Consider the following 20115-nt stretch of genomic DNA (forward strand, 5'->3'; position numbering starts at 1 on the left):
AGAGGACCGAGGACAGTCCACGCTGTTAGGACACCTGTCACCAAGCCTAAATGGGTGCCCTGGGTGGCAGAAAACCTGCAGTTTTATTTAAAAGTTTTAAAACAGAGTTGGGGACGTAGCTCAAAGGTAGAATGCCCTCCTGGGCTCCATCCCCAACAACACCACAAAGGGCATCTTTGGCTCAGGGCAGTGTGGGTGATGGTGTTGCAGACATTACCATCCTCCCTTTCAGGTGGACGGCCCCCGGATCCCGCGCGCTCAGACCTGACAGCACCCTCTTCTCCTGCCGCAGCATCTCTGTGAGGAGCCGCTCTTGTGAGCTCCATTTCCCACCTTTCTCCTGTTTCCCCCGCTCCGGCATTAAATCAGGTGGTTTGCTGGGGAGCTTCAGAGTGATTTAGCCCTGGTAGAGAGAATGGATGTGCAGAGCGTCCATCTCTTACCACCCAGCGCCTGCACACACCTGTGCTCTCCTGAGCCTCACATGAGAGGCACCACAGAGACATCTCAGGGGTGACCAGGCCAGAGTCATCAGGAGTGGGCGTGGTGGCGCACACCTGTAACCCCAGCACTTGGGAGGCTGAGGCAGGAGGATTGTAGGTTAAGGCCAGCCTCAGCAAGTAGTGACACCTTCAATAAGTTAGACTCTCCTGGCTTTGGTCTCCAGTAAAACACACACACACACACACACACACACACACACACACACACACCCCATACTTAAGTCACAAGTGGTGACCCACACCTCTAATCCAAGTATTTGGGAGGCTGAAACAGGAAGGTCCCCCAGGTTCATGGCTTCTACTTCTAAACTTACTGAGACTCTGTTTCAAAATAAAAGTAAAATAGGACTGGGGGTATTGCTCAGAGGTAGAATGGCCCTGATTTCAATCCATAGTACGAAAACAAAATAACAGCCGGTGGGCGTGGTGGCGCACGCTTGTAATCCCCGCGCTTGGGAGGCTGAGACAGGAGGATCGCGCAGGTTCCAAGCCAGCCTCAGCCATTTAGTGAGGCTCTCAGCAACTTAGTGAGACCCTGTTTCCAAATTAAAAAAAAAAAAAACCCATCATGTTTATTTGATTGCAAGGAAATTTATTTATTTATTCATTTATTTATGTACTAGTTACTTTTTTGATACTGGGGATTAACAGTAGGGAGATTCTTCCTCTGAGCTGTATATACATAGGTATGTATCTAAGCGTATGTGAGACACACACACACACACACACACACACACACACACACACACGGATCAAACCTGGGCAGGCATTCTTTCTACCTCTGAACTACCCCCAGCCCTATTTTCTTTCTATTTGGAAACAGGATCTCACTAGATTGCTGAGTCTCACTACTTGCAGAAGCTGTCCTTGAAGCCAAAATTCTCATGTCTAGGCCTCCCAAGTACTAGAATTATGTGCTTGTGCTGCCATGCCTGGCAATTGCTGGGAAGTTTAAATAAAATGATTTATTATTTATCTGTCAGGAATCGCTGCTTAGATAAGAGATCTTGCTTTTCTCACTTACACATTCTCAGCACAGAGCAGCGTCAGGCTCATATTTGTTGAATCAGAGACAAATGCTTTATGAAAATCTTGAGCTCACGTGACCACCCATTCATCCCACCCGCGTTGGCGACCCGCAGTGTCGGGGCCACTCTCACGCAGTCACGCCCACCCCCTCTGTTAAAGTCCACGGAGAAGAGCTGCACGGAGCCTGAGGGGAGGGCGGCCCGCCCCTTGGGTGGCACTGAAGTTTCAAAACACCGACCTGCTAGACTGATCATGATCTGGGTCCAAAAGGGCAATAAATCCTTTCCTGTGGCGAGCTGTGAAAGTTCTAGAAGAGTATTTCTAAAGTGCTTTTGAGGAACCGTGGTATTATTGGATTAAACACACACACATTATAAAGTTTCTATCTTGAGAGGCAGCTTACTGGACAGGATAGAATCCTTGTAGGCAGCGTGTTCTAGGGACTTGAAACACCTTGGTCTGAGGCTTAAAAACAGCCCATGAACTGGCTAGCAGGGCAGAGATGGCCTCTCCTAGAGAGGAGGGGAGGGGATGGCCGCGCTGGTGGCTTTTTTTTTTTTTTTCCAGTACTAGAAATGGAACCCAGGGGCATTCTACCTCCAAGCTACACCCCCAGCCCTATTATTTATTTATTTATTCTTTATTTTGAAACAGGGTTTCGCTGAGTTGCAGGGGGCCTCACTAAGTAGCTGTGGCTGGCGGTGAATCTGTGACCTGTTTCAGCCTCCCAAGTACTAGGATTACAAGCTTGTACTACCACGCCAGGCTTGTCACTTGGACTTGGGAGGCTGAGACCACAGCATTGCCAGTTCAAGGCCAGACTCAGCTACTTAGAGAGCACCTCCAAGACTTAGCAAGACAAAATAAAAATAAAAGCTGGGCGTTGTGGCCCATGCTTGTAATACTTGGGAGGCTGAGACAGGAGGATCGTAGGTTTGCCGCCAAGCTTGAGGCCCTCAGCAACTGGTGAGACCCTGTTTCAAAATAAAGGATAAAAACTAGGGCTGAGGATGTAGATCGGAGGAAGAATGCCCCTGGGTTTAGTTCCTGGTAACACACACACACACACACACACACACACACACACACACACACTAAAATAATCAAAAGGGGCTGGGGTGTAGCTCAGACGTAGAGTGCCCCTGGGTTCCATCCCCACTTAATAAGCCATTAGGGGGCCCTAGGTGGCAACAATGGACAAAGTGAGGTTCTGAGCATTAACCAGAGGTTTGAGTGAGACTTTGCTAAGTGTGCAGTTATTTAAGAGGAGGCTCCATCCTTCCCTAACTACTCATGGCACTCCCGTGAACCCTGGTTTGGGGGTCTGAGAGGCCGATGGAGGTGAGCTTGGCCCCACCTGGGGGTGAGGACGCAGGAATAATGGAGTCCACCTGCCAGTGACCGTCCAGCCGTCACCAGGAAGAGCAGAGAGGGAGACAGTCCATGCTCAAGGCCTGATGGGGCCTAGTGAGCGCAGGATGGATGCTGTGAAAGGGGCCAGAGGTGCTGAGCTGCGGCCTGCAGAGAGCCGGGTGGGGTGAGAGTGATAGCCCTGCTGGCAGCTGGCAGGCTTTCTTTTTTTTTTTAATTTTTATTTTTGTGGTACTGGGATGGAGCCCAGGGGCATTCTACCTCTGAGCGACATCCCCAGCCCTAATTTTTATTCTTGATTTTGAAACAGTCTCACTGAGTTGCAGAGGGCCTCACTAAGTACCTGAGGCTGTCTGAGAACCCTCCTGGCTCAGCCTCTTAAGTACTGGGATTATAAGCATGCGCCACCACACCCGGCTTAGCTTTTATCACAGGACTTGGGAGGCTGAGAAAGGTAGATCCTTTTTTTTTTTTTTTTTTTAATTTTATTTTTGTGGTACTGGGGATAGAACCCAGGGGCATTCTACCTCTGAGCTACACCTTCAGCCCTATTTTTTAATCTTTATTTTGAAACACACTCTCACTGAGTTGCAAAAGGCCTAAGTAGCTGAGGCCCTCCTCCAATCACGATCCTCCTGTCTCAGCCTCCCAGATGTTGAGATTACACCACGCACAAAAATAAAAAAATAAATAATAAATAAAGGAGGATCTAAGGTTCAAGGTCAATTTAGCAACTAAGGAAGACTCTTTCCAAATAAGAAGAAGGCAGGGAGTGGTGGTCATGCCTGTAATTCTAGTACTCGGGAGGCTGAGACAGGAGAATGGCAGGTTCCAGCCCAGCCTTCGGAACTTAGCGAGACCCTATTTCAAAAAATAAAATAGGTCATCTACTTAGTGAGACTCAGTGAGACTCTATTTCAAAATAAAAGGCCTGGGGGTGTAGCTCTGAGGCAGAAATCTCCCCCCAGTACTGCAAAATAAATAAATAAGATGGGTAAATAAATAAGATAGGGTTGGGGTGTGGCTCAGAGAAAGTATGCTCCTGGGTTTCATCCCTGCTAATCATGTAAGGAAGGGGGGGACAGGAACATTGCTATTAAACTAGAATGCGGGTGTTGGAAGCGCGTGGGGACTTTGTTTAGGTGGTAGGAGACTCAGGGTCACGTGCAGCAAGTTCAGTTCTTAGTATTTGCCCTAAAATTGAGGTGAGACACCCTCAAGGCCAGCCTCTGAAAATGAGGTGGATTGATTTTTCTGGGTTGAACTGAGAACAACACTCCCATTTGCGTCTCCCAGGTGAAGCGTGGTAATGCGGCGAGACACGTGTGTTCATTTTTCTTAGGCATTGATGAAGGTGGTGTGGACAGGAAGAGCAGTGTCGTCTCTGAGCTGCCACCTGAAAGACAGGGGCCCAGGGCGTAAGCATAGTACACCGCGCTCTGCAGGCGCTTTCCCATTGTTAACTCGTGTGTGTGTGTGTGTGTGTGTGTGTGTGTGTGTGTGTGTGTGTGTGTGTGTGTGAGAGAGAGAGAGACAGACAGACAGACAGACAGACAGACAGACACAGAGAGACTGGGGATTGAATCCAGGGGCATTCTACATCCAAGCTACACCTCCAGCCCTATTTTTTTTTTCTCATTTTTTAATTTGGAAACCATCTTGATAGGTTGCTGAGAGCCTTACTACTTTCTTTTTTTGTGGTACTAGAGATGGAGCCCAGGGCCATTCTACCAGCTACACCCCCAGCCCTATTCTTTAGTCTTTTGTTTTTTTGAAACGGTCTCACAGGAGGATCGCATAGGTTCAAAGCCAGCCTCAGATACTGAGTGAAGCTCTCAGCAACTTAGTGAGACCCTGTTTCCAACTAAAATATAAAAAATAGGTCTGAGCGTATAGCCTGGAGGTAGAAAAGCCCCTGGGTTCCACACCCCCAGTACCACACACACACACACACACACACAAAAAAAAAAAAAGAAACAGGGTCTCACTGAGTTAAGAAGGGCCTCACTAAGTAACTGAGGCGGTCCTTGAACCACGACCCTCTGGACTCTGCCTCTCGAATGCTGGGATTACAAGTGTGTGCCACCACACTGGATTTAATTTTAAATTTTAAAACAAACTTGAGTGGGTTATTAATAGCCCTTCTATGATTATTTGTAACAGTGTGGTTATGTGAATTTACCTTTATTTTTTGTGTGTATGGTGCTAGGGATTGAACCCAGGGGCATTCTACCTCCAAGTTACACCCCCAGCCCTATATTTTATTCTTTATTTTGAAACAGGGTCTCACTGAGTTGCAGAGGGCCTCACTAAGTAGCTGAGGCTGGCCTCAAAGCATGATCCTCCTGTCTCAGCCTTCTGAATGCTGGGTGGGATTCCAAGCGTGCACACCACACCCGGCTTCATATGGTGACTAGAAATTGTGCCATGGCACAGTGCTCACATTAGGTTGGGCAGTTCCAGTCCCTGCAGCGCTGCGGGCCAGTCACCACAGGGCAGGAGGACTTTCCAGGGAGATGGCTAGACAGCGGGACTCATCTTATCCCCTGTTAGCTGCTGTTTGACATGGGAGGGCAGGAAAACAGGTTTTCATAAGAGCCGGCTGATGGAGACGACAGCTTTGCCCGCGTTGGTCCACATGATCTTCAAGTGCGTTTTTACACCCCCAAAACCCAGGTTCTCTGGGGAACAGGAACCACTGTAGAGCTCTGTCACCGGTGTCCGCCTGTCCTTTGACCTCTCCAGGCAGGACCTGGGTGACTGGCAGCACGGACTTGATTTGCTGGTGGCAAGGAATGAAGTGATCAACCGAGGGGAATTCCGCCACTGGAGGAAGAAGAATTGGCCTGCCAGCCCCCCGTGCTGAGCACGGCCCTTCACCGTTCTGGCTGCCCTCCCGGGTCTTCCTCTTTGTACATCCCCGTGACGGGCAGCTCCACCAGAGGACTTTGGGTAGAGCCCGTGGCGGTTGGCTGGCCTGGGGAGCGCACCAGCAGAGCTGCTTTCTCAAGATGCAGGGAGAATTCCAATCCCCTGGAGCGGCCCTAACACCCCCATGAATTCCAGGTGTTGGCAGCACAGTCTTCTCACTTTTCAAGGTACATTCTGCTTCAAAGCGGAAGAGACAGAATAATCTGGATAAGATCCAGATGCTTGGGAACAGGTGAAGTTTTTTTTTATGGGAAAGATTTGAGTTTCCAGTGGCTTTCTGCTTGCCAGGGTTTTCCTTAAGAAACAAAAATGAGTTAATAAATCAGCACATTTCTTCTGTGTTTTTGTTTTGTTTTTTTGTTTTTGTTTTTGTTTTGTGGCACTAGGGATACAACCTGGGGCATTTTAACTCTGAGCAACGCATCCATTTATTTATTTGTTTGTTTATTTATTTATTTATTGCTAATTGGGGTTGATCCAAGGGGCATTCTACCTCTGAGCTACACCCCCAGCCCTATTTTTTTAAATCATTCATTCATTCATTCATTCATTCATTTTTTTTTTGTAGTACTGGAGATTGAACCCAGGGGCATTCTACCTCTACATGCCCAGCCCTATTTTTTATTCTTTATTTTGAAACAGGGTCTCACTAAGTTGCAGAGGGACTAAATTGCTATGGCTGGCCACGAACCTGTGATCCTCTTGTCTCTGCCTCCCAAGTACTTAAATTACAAGCATGCGTCACTATGCCTTGCTGCCAGCCATTTTAAATTTTTTAAAAATAATTTTTTTATTTTTGATGGTACTGGGTATAGAACCCAGGGGCTTTCTACCTCTGGGCTATCCTCCCAGACCTATTTTCTATTTTATTTGGAAACAGGGTCTCACTAAGTAGCTGAGAGCCTCACTAAGTAGCTGAGGCTGGCTTTGAACCTGTGTGATCCTCCTCTCTCAGCCTCTCAAGTCCTGGGATTACAAGTGTGTGCCACCATACCCGGCTTCCCAATAAAATTAAAAACAAAAAAAAAAACTTATTTTTAACAAGACTTGGCTAAGTTACTGAGGTTGGCCTTGAACCTGTGATTCTTCTGCTTCCGCCTCCGTTTTATATGGAGTCCCACTGTATGTGGATTTCCTTTATGTACTTATTTTTGTGGTGCTGGGGCTTGAACCCAGGGCCTTGTGCATGCTCGCTACCAAGTGCTCTACACTGACCCATACCCCCAGCTCCTAAAACAGCGCTAGGGTTTTGAGTAAACCAGGCTTACCCTCTAGGGCTGTGGTGTGTGCACAGCATCTGGCAAGGCCCGAGGTTTATTCAGACATTCTAGTCGGTGTTCTCTGGAGGAAGAAGTTAGTGTTAGGAGTGTTTGCTCCCTCCTCGGCCATTAGGTGCTTCTGTATCGTTTCATCTGTTCATTAGCAGTGCAGGCGTGTGCACGCTCACACACTCACATTTCATTGGTGTCCTGCCCCTTTCTTGTTAGAATGGCATTCATGCCCGTGGTGGGTTTTTATATCAATGCTTTGTCAGCCCAACTGAGATTAGTAATCACTTCTCTAAAAAAAGAAAACTCCCAGATCTTTCCAACTGTGACCACAAGGAAACGAAAGATACCTTTTCTGTTAAGGAGCCTGATTTTTTTATACTTTATTTTGAAACAGGGTCTCACTAAGTTACAGAGGCCTCACTAAGTAGCTGAGGCCGGTCTCAGCCTCCCAAGTACTAGGATTACAGGTGTGCACTACCATGCTCCGCTAGGGCCTTTCCTACTTATATTTATTTCTCAGCCTGCAGTAACCCTGGAATTGCCTGGGATGTGACTTGCAGTTTGACCGTGGTAATGGTTGAAACCCCTTCCTTCTCCCCACTGTCAGGCATGTCAGTGAGGGCCTCCCAGGGCTTTATTTCCAAAGACAGGAAAGTGCTCAACACCAGTCAGCGTTTCTCTGGATCACCCACATTTGAATTAGAGCACAAGCTTGGCACACACCTGCAGTCCTGCTTACAAGTTGGAGGCCGTCTTCAGCAACTTAGCGAATTCCACTTTCAAAATAAAAAATAGCCAGGCGTGGTGGTGCACGCTTGTAATCCCAGTACTTAGGAGGCTGAAACACGAGGATCACAGGTTCTTGGCCAGCCTCAGCTACTTAGTGAGGCCCTGTCTCAAAATAAAGAATAAAAAAATAGGACTGAGGATATAGCTTGGAGATAGAATGCCCCTGGGTTCAATCCCCAGTACCGCAAAATAAAACAAAATAAAAGATAAAAAAGGCAGGGGGTGTTGGTCAGAGGCAGAAAGCCCTGGCTTCCATCCCCGGCACCATGCAAACCTTCTCCCCTTGCTCTGCCGTCTGATCTTAAAAACACAAAGTTTCTTATTAGGCATGGGTGGTCCACTTTGGTAGGGATAAATCTTAGCTCAAAAAAATCTATTTTCCGGCCGGGCGTGGTGGCGCACGTTTGTAATCCCCGCACTTGGGAGGCAGAGACAGGAGGATCGCGCAGGTTCGAAGCCAGCCACGTGCGCTGGCTTAGGAGACCCTGTTTCCAAATAAAAATGTAAAAATAGGTCTGGGAGTGTAGCCCGGAGGTAGAAGGGCTTCCAGGAACTCCAGTACCACCAAAAAAAATATATATATATATATATTTTCAAAGGAGGTCTGCGTTGTCTTCCCTGGCCTTCCGTACCAACTCACTGGGTTCTGGGTTCAACCATAGTCCTCCACTCCTTCCTCCCTCTTTCCTCTCCCTCCCTCCTCTTATTCTTTCCTCCCCTCCTCTCCTCTCCCCTCTCCTCTCCTCTCCTTCCTCCCATCTCTCTCTCCGTCTCCTTTTCATAAGTCTCCCACCATACAGCCATATGAGAAAGCAGAGCCCTGAGTGGCGCTGTAACTGGAGCCCGCTCCGCAGGAGGAGGCTGGAAGGCAGAGGCAGCAGGAGGAATTCGGAGTTCACTCAGCTCACCCAGGGTAGCCACTGTCTGCAGGAGCCTGACCTCTGACCTTCCCTCTGGGGGGCTTTCAGTCCCAGGAGTCCCCGGGGCAGCTCCCAGCCAAGGGCACTGTGCGGGACTGGAGCAGTCACATGGCAGTGGTACTTGCCCGGAAGGCCTCTCATTTGTGGGGAGAAATTGAGATGCACTCTGTAATGGCGCCCTTGATACAAGTAAATAGCAAGTCTCTCAGTTCATTACTTGTTAGCCCCGGGCAGGAACGATGCACCGATTGGCTAATTGTAATAGCCGCGCCATTAAAGGGAATGGCATTAATGGAGGGGAAAGCAGCTCATAAAGGGCTGAACTTGGCCACTCTGTTTGGCCCAGGATGCAAGCCGCCGCTAATTTAAGTCCTCGTGTCTTCTGCTGCTAGAAATAGGAAGAAAAGGATTTAGTGACCCTCTTGCAAAGGCACATCAAAAGCTGACGGGTAAATCCAACAGCGAGACTTGAGACTTGACTTTTTCACTGCGCTCACACCTGAGGGTTCGGTGTAAATAAAAACGCACAGCCTTTGCCACCCGCAGTGCTGCTGCGGACAGGTTTCCCAGAGCAGGCTGTGCTCTCCGGCCGCGGGATGGTGCGTGTTGTATTTTCCCACCCGGGTCTGGAGCTGGTAACCCGCTCGCAAGTTGGTGCAGCAGCGCTGGGCTCCAGCCAAATGCGCCTACCAGCCGCGCATCCTCGGAGCGGCCGGCTCACGGCGCGCCCTGGAAACCGCAGCCTGGCATCCAGAGGAATCCCAGCTTTAGATCCTGCTTACTATTCATGGGTAGAAAGGATGTTAGCGAAAGCGTTTTAAATTGGAGCAATAAAGAAATCTATTTGAGGTTTGTGCTTCAGTGGCACCAGTTCTAGAAATGAGATATCTGGTAGAAGCCTAGGATCCACTGAGGGGAACGCAGGAGGCTGACTGATGGAGAAGGGGTCATGGCGTTCGCGGTAATGTTTGGAGTTGCCCCCCACCCTGTAATTAGTAGGCTTTGACTTCCGGGGAGGGGGGTAGGTTGTCTAGAAGGAGCACCTTGGTGTCAGAGGCGCCTGCGCCAGCTCCTTCCTGGTGCGGAGTCCCCTTCTGATAACCTTCCTGCCTCAGTGGCGGTCGGCTTTAGGGGGAAAAGGAAAGTCCTAGCAGCTGTGGCTGTTAGAAAGGCCTCTCTTAGTGACAGGCCTGTGTGGCTGCCTCTGACCTCACGATTGTGTACTTAACATGCCCAGTCCAGGCTGAGGCAGGCTCAGGGGCATTCTACTCTGAGCTATACACCCAGACCTATTTTTTATTCTTTATTTTTGAAATAGAGTCTCACTGAGTTGTGGAGGGCCTCACTAAGTAGCTGAGGCTGGCCACAAACTTGCGATCCTCCTGTCTCAGCCTCCCGAATGCTGGGATTACAAGTGCGCGCCACCACGTCCGGCTCAGAGGAGGGAAAACTCTTAATGACTCCTCACAGCAGAGTGTGGTCACGGGGCCCTTTGCTAATGCTCTTTTTTAACCTCAGTGTCCATAAATAAAAGACCCGTGTTAAAGGACGGCTTCGAATGCTTGGCTGACTTGTGTCTGCTTGGCAGATGCAGGCTGCGGTCTTCTGACTTTGGGATGTCCCTGCAAGCACGGGAGGAGAAGGGGCTGTCTATTTCAGTTCTAAACAAGAATCCACGAACTTCACATCCGGAGCCATCCTCGTAACCTTCTAGAAAAAGGGCACTCCTTTAGGCTGGCAGGAGAGCCCGGGCCAGTGGTGAGAGAGGCTTGTCGGGTCCACCCGCTCCCGGGGGCCCCTCCAGGGCCCACAAGGGCTTTCCACACATCCTCATCTCCCACAGGGGCTCACGGTCTTTTGCTCCCACCCAGAAAGTACTGACACGCATCCTGCAGACAGGTTAGAAGCAGAACACCCGTCACCCGCTGGGCTGTCAAAATCAGACGGCAGCCGCCAGGGGGATGTTTCTCTTGGGAAGAGTGGTGGGCACCAAGAACGACAGCTTGGCCCGGGGTTAATCTTCTGGAACCTTCCTGGGATGGGAAGAAAGCACCACAGTGTGACATTGGGATCTGCTTCCTGCTTCGAATTTTGAGTTTGCAGCTGGGCGTGAAGGCGCACACTTGTAATCCCAGTACTTGAGAGGCTGAGACAGGAGGATCCCAGGTTTAAGGACAGCCTCAGCAAGTAGTGACACTTAGTGAGACCTTGTTTCAAAATAAAAATGAAAAAAAAAAAAAAAGACTGGGGGGAGTGTAGCTCAGAGGTAGAATGTCCCTGAGTTCAATCCCTAGTACCAAAATAAAAAGAAAAGAAAAAAAGAATTTGAGTTAGAATAGCTGGAGTATTCTTTCTCGTCCCAGGTCTCAGGGCATGCTGTTTCTTTCTGGGGAGATTCCAGTAATCTTTTTTTAATCTATGGCCACCTATATTTGCATCTTAAGTTATTTTAGGGAGAAAAGGGTGGGCCTTTTGAGTATTAGTCAGAATGTCTCTCTGCTGGCAGTCTGTCCTTCTGCAACACTGGCCTGTGCTAATAACACTGTCCAGTTGCACTTTAATTTAATTGGAACCGTGTCGCCGGTCATCTTGGGGAAATCCTTCCCTCCTCCCGAGTTGAGACAAGCGTCTCTGCTTTTCATCTGCCTGGCGTTTGCTCTAGCGGCGAGTGCTGTCAGGTGGAACCCGAGCAGCCTCCTTTATGGGGTTAGACGAGCCATGGAGAGGATAAAGAGGGTGCTTGTATTCGGATCAGTGGATGTTAGTGTCCTCGAGCCCCTCCGTCTAGATGTCGCCACACCATGTAGTCCTACTTTATTTTATTTATTTGGTCCTGGGAGTGAACACAGGGGCCTTGTACCTCTGAGCTGTACCCCAGCCCTGTTTTGTTTGATTTATTTGTTTATTTCTCTGTCTCTGTCTCTCTGTCTCTGTCTCTCTGTCTCTCTGTCTCTTTCCCCTTCTTTCTTATGCAGAGGATTAGACCCAGGGGCATTTTACCTCTGAGCTATACCCTCCCAGACTTATTTTTAATTTGGAAACAAGGCTTTGCTGAGTTGTTGAGGCTAGCTTCAAACCTTCGATCCTCCTGTCTCAGCCTCCCAAGTACTTGGGTTACATAGTGTTATTTAAATTGAATGCTTGACAACCTGTGACTACCATGTAAGACAGGCCTACCCATTTTCTGCTCTACATGGTAATGGTGTCCCCGGCCCCATCCCCTTTGGGCTGTATTTTACAAAAGAGCCAAATAAATCTTATTATTACCCCAAAACATTAAAAAATATTTACTCTTTTTCAAATGAAAGAAATTCACTCTCAAAATTGCTCTTCAGGATCTTGTCTCTGTTGGCATCTGTGATGCCAGAAGCCTAGAAAACTACACAAGGAACCTTCTGCGTATTCAGCTTTTTGAAATGCGTATTATGTATAGCTTGTTAATAAATGCTATTTAAGCCAGGCATGGTGGCACATACTTGTCACTCATAATCCCAGTACTTGGGAGGCTGAGACAGAAGGATCCGGGTTTGAGGACAGCCTCAGCTACTTAGTGAGGCCCTCTGCAACTTAGTGAGACCCTGTTTCAAACAAAGAATAAAAATAGGGCTGGGGGTGTAGCTTGGAGGTAGTCTGCCCCTGGGTTCAATCCCTAGTACCACAAAAAACATAAGATAAGAAAAATTAATAAATGAAAGCTTACTTAAGGTAGGTGCGGTGGTCCTTGTCTGTAATCTCAGTACTTGGGAGACTGAGACAGGAGGATTGCAGGTTTGTGGACAGCCTCAGCAACTTAGTGAGACTCTCAACAACCCAGTGAGGCCATGTTTCAAAACAGAATACAAAAATAAAGGGCTGGGGGTAAAGCTCTTCAGTAGAATGCCCCTTGGTTCAGTCCCCAGTACCACAAGATAGATAGATAGATAGATAGATAGATAGATAGATAGATAGATAGATAGATGTATGTAATAAACAAATTAAAAGGTTACTTAATGAGAATTTATTTATTTATTTATTTTTGCAGTACTGGGGATGGAGCCCAGGGGCATTCTACCTCTGAGCTAAACCTCCAGCTCTATTTTTTATTCTTTATTTTGAAACAGGATCTTACTGAGTTGCAAAGGGCCTCACTAAATAGCTGAGGCTGGCCACAAACCTCCATCCTCCTGTCTCAGCCTCCCAAACGCTGGGATTACAAGCGTGCGCCACCACGCCAAGCAAGAATCCATTTAGTAAAAGACAACACCACCCTTTCCAGTGACTCTGCTGCCATTAAAGTGTACTTGAATAACTGTGTATTCAGACATTAGAAAATCTCAGTAAATAGCTTCCACAGGAGAGATCTCTACTGGGCAGTCTAGAGAGGCTGACCACAGTAGGAGCCCAGCTTCCCAGGCAGTATTCCAAAAACATGTGGGGTGGAAAAAACACCTCCCCCCAGTACGAGTGTGGCCAGTTGGTTCCGCCCTTTCCTCTGGTCTGGGCTGCAGATTTCCTTCCAGCCAGGGGACACCAAGCCCATTGGGATGGAAGGATGCTGGGGCTTTCTCCCCGAGCCCCTTGGTGCTGGCCCTCCTCGGGACTTTTCACACAGGCTTCAGAAACCACAATCAGGGGCCGGGGGTGTAGCAGTGGCAGAGGGCCTGCCTCGCATGCATTAGGTTCTGGGTTCAATCCTCAGCAGCTGCTGCAACAAATAACAAGAGCAAACACAGAAACCTCATTGAGATGATCTTCATGTTGATAATGGGGATCGGATAGTTTCTAGAAAAAGTCTCTAAATCAAAGATATCTCAACTCTAGCGCACAGGAACCCTTACAATTAACTATAAACTGTATTTGTAAAAGTGTACCAACTTACTTACTGTTTTCCTGAATTCCTGGAATGCATTATGTTTATTTCTGTTAGTATTTAGTTTACAGTAAGTTCTAAGTTTCACAATCTCATCCCCCGACCTTTTTTTTCTTGGTATTGGAGGTTGAACCCAGGGGCATGCTACCTCTAAGTTAACCCGCATCCCCGCCCAGTGCTATTTTATTTGTATTTTGAAACAACATCTCACTAAGTTGCTGAGTCTGGCCTTGAACCTGCGGTCCTTCTTTCTCATCCTTCCAAGTACTGAGATGACAGGTGTGCTCCAGCTAAAAAGACTTTAAAAAATAGTTATCTGTAAGCCCAGCGTGGTGGTGCATGCCTGTAATTTCAGTGCTTGTGAGGCTGAGACAAGAGGATTGCAGGTTTGCAGACAGCCTGAGTTACTTAGTGAGGCACTCTACAACTTAGACCCTGTTTCAAAATAAAGAATAAGAAATAGAAGCTAGGTATGGTGGTGCACACTTGTAATCCTAGTACGTGGGAGGCTGAGACAGGAGGGTCACAGGTTTGTGGCCAGCCTCACCCTCTGTAACTTAGTGAGACTCTGTTTCAAAATAAAGAATGAAATAGGGCTAGGGGTATAGCTCAGAGATAGAATGCCCCTGAGTTCAGTCCCCAGTACTGTCAAAACAAACAAACAAAAAGTTAAGAATTAACAGTCTAAGAACAAGTACATAAATGTACTAGGATGATCCCCATCACATACGGAAGCTATACATTCAGTAATTTTGAAGAGGAAAGATTTGTTGCTAGGAATTCATGTTTGGCTAGCTATTCCATCCTCTACAGCCTGGGGGGTGGGGGCATGCTCCCACAAAGCACAGGATGGGCAGGCCTGTGTTACACGACATCACAGGTTCACAGGTGGCTAAGCAGCCCATTTAAAAATAAGCGGAAAGCCGGGCATGGGAGCGCACGCTTGTAATCCCAGCACTTGGGAGGCTCAGACAGGAGGATTGTGCAGGTTGCTCTGGCTGGCCTCAAACCTGAGATCCTCCTGTCTCAGCCTCCTAAGTACTGTGATTGCAGGTGTATACCATCTTAACTGGTTTGTTCATTGAACCTTTCTTGTTGATTAATTAATTGATCAATTGATACTGGGGATGGAACCCGGAAGCCAGGGGCATTTGCTCTTCCTGACTCGGCCTCCCAAGTACTGGGATGACAAGCGTGCGCCACCACGCCTGGCTTAGTGAACCTTTTACTCTTATCCATCCTTCCATCCCTCCATCCCTCCCTCCATCCCTCCATCCATCCACCCATTTATTTATTACAGTAGTAGGGATTGAATCCAGGTATGTTCTACCTCCAAGATACCCTCAGCTCTACTTTTTTATTCTTTTACTTTGAAACAGGCACTCACTAAGTTGTGGAGGGCCTCACTAAGTAGCTAAAGCTGGGCCACAATCCTATCTCAGCCTCCCAGGTACTGGGATGACAAGCGTGTGCACCCTTGCCCGGCTCATTGAACCTTTTTTTTCTTTTTTCTTTTTTGTAGTACTGGAGATGGAACCCAGGGTCCTTCTACCTCTGGGCTACAGTCCCAGACCTATTTTATATTTTATTTGGAAACAGGGTCTCACTATGTTGCCGAGAGCCTCACTAAGTAGCTGAGGCTGGCTTTGAACCTTGCGATCCTCCTGTCTCATCATCCCATGTACTGGGATGACAAGCGTGCGCCACCATGCCCGGCTCATTGAACCTTCTAAAAGCCCTCCCGGCCCCAGCGCGCCGCCGTCCTGACCAGCACTGGAGGGAGGCCATGGTCAGGTGGAGCTCAGGGTCCGCGCCATTCAGTCTCCAGTCTCCTTTCTGTGGGTTTCATCAGGAAATGGCGCAGTTGTCTCCACGGAGATTCCTTGGATGGGACCAGGGAGGATGGCAGAGAATTCCAGGGGAAGGCCCAGGTGCCCTGGCTATGGCTGTGAGGACTGGGAACCAGGCAGAAGTAAATGCCAGCGCTGAGGGGCTCAAGAGACTATGGTGACCCCAAAGCACAGGCGCAGATAGTATCACAGCCAGGGCCAGGTATCCCAAGAAGCAGGGTGGAGCAGCGGAGGGGCTGGGCTTCTCCAGGAGCTGGGTGCAGGGTGTCTGTCTGCCTGTCTCCCTCGCTCTCCAGGACGCAAGAGATCTTGCCAGCCTGTCCTCGCCTTAGGGGAAGAGACACTGTGTTATAAAATCCCATCCTGGTGTTTTCTTGGCACCCGTGCCCTAGGAGACCCTTTGGCTGCCCCATCGTTCCTCAGCAAGTTTCACTTCTGCAAAAACCATAACAACCCAGACAGCTATTTCTGGGAAGAGAGTTAACAGTAGATATGTAGACATAGGATGAGGCTGGGGGGTCCTGTGAGGGTCAAGGAACGTGGAGACTTACTAAACTAGAAGAACTGACTGGGTTGAAAATGCCTTAGCTTTCCGGGCGTGGTGGTGCACGCTTGTAATTCCCGTGCCTGGGAGGCGGAGACAGGAGGATCACACAGGTTCGAAGCCAGCTGCACTGGCTTAAGAGACCCTGTTTCCAAATAAAAATATAAAATAGGTCTGGGAGTGTAGCCCGGAGGTAGAAGGGTTTCCAGGAACCCCAATACCCCCCAATAAATAAATAAATAAATAAATAAATAAATAAATAAAATGTCTTAGCTGGGCGTGGTGGCACGTGCCTGGAATCCCAATACTTGGGAGTCTGAGGCAGGAGGATCACAGGTTTGTGGCCAGCTGCAGCAACTTAATGAGACCCTCTGCAACTTAGTGAGACCCTGTTTCAAAATTACAATATAAAATAGGACTGGGGTTGTAGCTCAGAGTTAAAATACCCCTGGGTTCCATCCCTAGTGCCACAAAAGTAAAAATAAAATGATTAAAAGCATCTCACCTAGAAAAACCCCTATACAGATATAATTTGTGTTTTACATATGTCATCATGTATTTTTGCTCTTTTTTTTTGAACTAGAGATGGAATCCAGAGGCATTCTGTCTCTGAGTCACACCCCCAGTGCTATTTAATTTTTTATTTTTATGATACTGAGGATGGAACCCAGAGGCATTCTACCTCCAAGGCCTCAAAGCTTCAATCCTCCTGTCCCAGCCTCCCAAGTGTAGGGAGTACAGGCATGTGCCACCATACCCTGCTTTATCTTTGACTTCTGACCCCAGCAACATCAAAGCAAACACCAAAAAGTTTAACGCACCATTGCGTCAGAGTTGCTCAAAATACGTGTGATATTTGGCAAAGTTCAAGAAGTGAACTTGAAGGTTTTGCCCCCGCGTGACCTTTTGTGTGCGGTATCTCTGCTGATACAGAAGTCAAATTGAGGCTCCACAGGCGAAGATCACCAGGAAGCAGGGCGTGGTGGCGCACGCTTGTCATCCCAGCATTTGGGAGGCTGGGAGGCTGAGTCCGGAGGATCGTGGTTCGCAGACAGCCTCAGCTACTTAGGCCCTTTGCAACTCAGTGAAACCCTGTTTCAAAATAGAATAAAAAAAATAGGACTGGGGGTGTAGCTCGGAAGTAGAATGCCCCTGGGTTCCATCCCCAATACCACACACACACACACACACACACACACACACACACACACACACACACACACAACCAGAACACTTCCAGTGCACGTTTAAGCAGAAATATTCCAGCCACCGTTGTAGCTGCTAGTGAAAGACTTGGGGGGAGCGTGCAACAATCCCATCTGGAAATGACAACACTGTGTTTATATTCACTGAAGACTGAAACTTCCAGCCACAACTACCAAACCTTTCAGGCTCTGCGCAGAAGAGCTTCAGTTCGGGGCCAGGGCCGGGGGACCCTCCTGCTTTTCTGTGTATATTTAATGGCATAGAAAACACTAAAGAACTGTCTCTGTCTGAGAAGTAAGCACCTCGCCTTCCCTCCCATCCAGGTCCTTCTTGTGCTCCTGATTTTTACTTTCACCATGGCAGCTTGCTGGCCCTCCCCTCTGCTTAGTTTCGGGCCCGTGGGGTCCCGCTTAAAGTCTAGTTAAGCCACAGAAAGTGAGGCGGGAGGAAGTTGTGTGTGTGGGGGCTGAGGCCGGCGAGGTGATTTGTAGCTCAGAAATGCTGCGAATGGCGCAGGTCTCTTGGCGGACCACCGCTGTATTTTTAACTTCCAACTAACATTCACCCTCCGCACCCAGGCGGTTTGTTTGAATTGACCAGCAAACGGTGCTTGTTGGGACTCAGGCGACGCCGTGGTCTCTCCAGTGAGGGGATACTTCCCTGGGTTTCAGATCATTCTTTCCAGCGGGAGAGGGAGTATTGATTCTGAGCGGGGAGGAGGGGAACAGGAATACACCTGTTAATGGGCAGGTAGCGCCTCCCAGGAAGGGACATGATTCGAGCTTGGATATTTCGGGTTGTGGTTACTCTATAGTGAGTTGTGCCGTAGAAAAGCCTCGCTCGCGGATTTCTTAACGAGAGCTAAATCGGATGTCTGCAGCCATCACGGTCCACTTTGCCCCTCTGGCTCACGCTTGTTGGTTCTGAGTTTAGAATTGTACTTTGATTAGAATCTGGGGATATTGCCAGACAACCCAAAATGTGGTTTTAATGTATTGGTGGCATTGATAAGTGACTTGGAAATTTATTTTTGGTGCTGCTGATTGAACCCAGGACCATTCTACCTCTGGGCTACAACCCCAAGCAGTTCTTTTTAATTATTATTATTATTTCAAAGCACGGTCTTGCTGAATTTCTGAGGCAGGCCTTGAAACTGCAATCCTCCTATCTCAGCCTCCCAAGTCCTGGGATTACAGGCATGCACTGCCATGTTTGAGAGAGCTGCTGCTAAGCTCTCCTCTTGTGCCACTTTTCGGATTTGCTCACCTGCGCCCCTAATTACCTGAATAAACTGTGGGGTGCGCCTCTGTTCACCTGAGCCCTATTTGTTGCCACCTTGCAGTTTTTTATTGTCTCAAATGCAGGACGCCTGAAAGCCACCTGAATCAGCATCTGCAGGATGGCATGTTGTCCCCAGCTCCCCACCCCGCGTCTCCTGCCGTCACCGCGAGCCGCCTTCCCTTTTAACTCTGTCTCTCTTGCTCTTTTGTCTTTAACAGCAGGAACGAATTTCATACACACCTCCAGAGAGCCCAGTGCCGAGCTACACCTCCACGACCCCGCTTCATGTCCCGGTGCCTCGAGCGCTCAGGATGGAGGACGACAGCATCCGCCTGCCAGCGCACCTGCGTGAGTGGGGCCCGCGGGGCTGGGACCGCGGCGGGGCGCCCGGGCTGGCACCACCGCCGTCCCGGGCTTCGGAGCCTCCGCGCCCACCGCGATGGCTCTGAAAAGTCTGGTAGTTTTGCTCCTCGTTTCTCAGTGTGTCCACTTTGTCTCTGAGATTGGAAAAACATCTATGTCCGGCCCCGAGTAGGCCAGGGCAGTCCACGCAGTCGCTTAGGAACCTAGACGTTTCTCACCTGCCGTGCAGAGTGTCTGTATTCCTACGCGCCTACGCGCACTCTCAGTCTTCCTTAGTATTCCTTGGGTCCAGTATCCAACTCGCTTGCTTTCTTTCTTTCTCTCTCTCTCTCTTTCTCGCGGTACTGGGGCTGGAACCCAGGAACAGTCCACCTCATTTCACCTCTGAGAGACACCCCAGCCCTGTTTTTATTCTTTATTTTGAAACAGGGTCGCACTGGGTTGCAGAGGGCCTCACTAAGTAGCCGAGGCTGGCCACGAACCACGATCCTCCTGGTCTTACTTCCCAAAAGCTGGGATTACAGCGTGCGCCACCACGCCCGGCTCTCAGTCTCTAAGTCAGACTCCCTCCCTGTTTGTTTGCGGACTGCGTGCACTTCCTGTCCTTTTGGGATGCCCCCGCTCTTTTTCAGTGCCACCTAATGTTCCACACTTGATCTTACATGCCACGTCTTACAGCCTTTCCCTCCACTTCTCTCGCCCTCTGGAGTTTACCTTGGCTCAGCACCCTTGGTAGTATCCTCACCTCTCTCCCCACCGCCCTGCTCCTCACCCTGCCACTTCTGTGTGAGTCCTCAGCCGCAGGGTCCAGCCTTCACCGGTGCTGTCCCCCTGTCTCCAGGCACAGATGCCGCCTGTCTCACACCACCCTCTTCCCGCCCCGCCCAGGTGGCAAGGGGTGAGAGAGGCAGCCGGAGAAGCCCGATTCCCAGCCTGATCCTGGTGTCAGAACATGCCAGCCTCCCCATCTTGAGCGCCATCGCAGGGCACGAGCCCAGATTTCAGAACACACCGGGGCGCCTGCCCAACTCCCGGCCTCGCTGATTCCGGTCTTCCGTGGTGGCACGATCACGCGTCCGTCCCTCTCTCCTTCTCTCCCTCTTGTTCTATCCATCCTGTGCAGGTCGCTTGCTGAGAACCGGAGACAGGGCTGCAGCCTCTGTGTGCTGTCTCTGGCTGGGCAGCTCCTCCAGCGACCTGCCCTGGGG

General features: G+C 49.2%; 1 protein-coding gene across 1 annotated transcript in view; it reads left to right on the plus strand.

Moving 5' to 3' along the window:
- Positions 1–20115, plus strand: part of ETV6 (ETS variant transcription factor 6) — a gene marked incomplete at both ends in the record, with an annotated part of 226247 nt that overhangs the window by 74602 nt on the left and 131530 nt on the right. Inside the window, one exon of the mRNA XM_080705208.1 lies at positions 18763–18892. Within this exon, the coding sequence (XP_080561334.1) occupies positions 18763–18892 (130 nt within the window). The remainder of the gene's footprint in view (positions 1–18762; positions 18893–20115) is intronic.

Source organism: Muscardinus avellanarius, assembly GCF_963383645.1.
Source record: "Muscardinus avellanarius genome assembly, chromosome: 11".
Lineage (NCBI taxonomy): Eukaryota > Metazoa > Chordata > Mammalia > Rodentia > Gliridae > Muscardinus > Muscardinus avellanarius.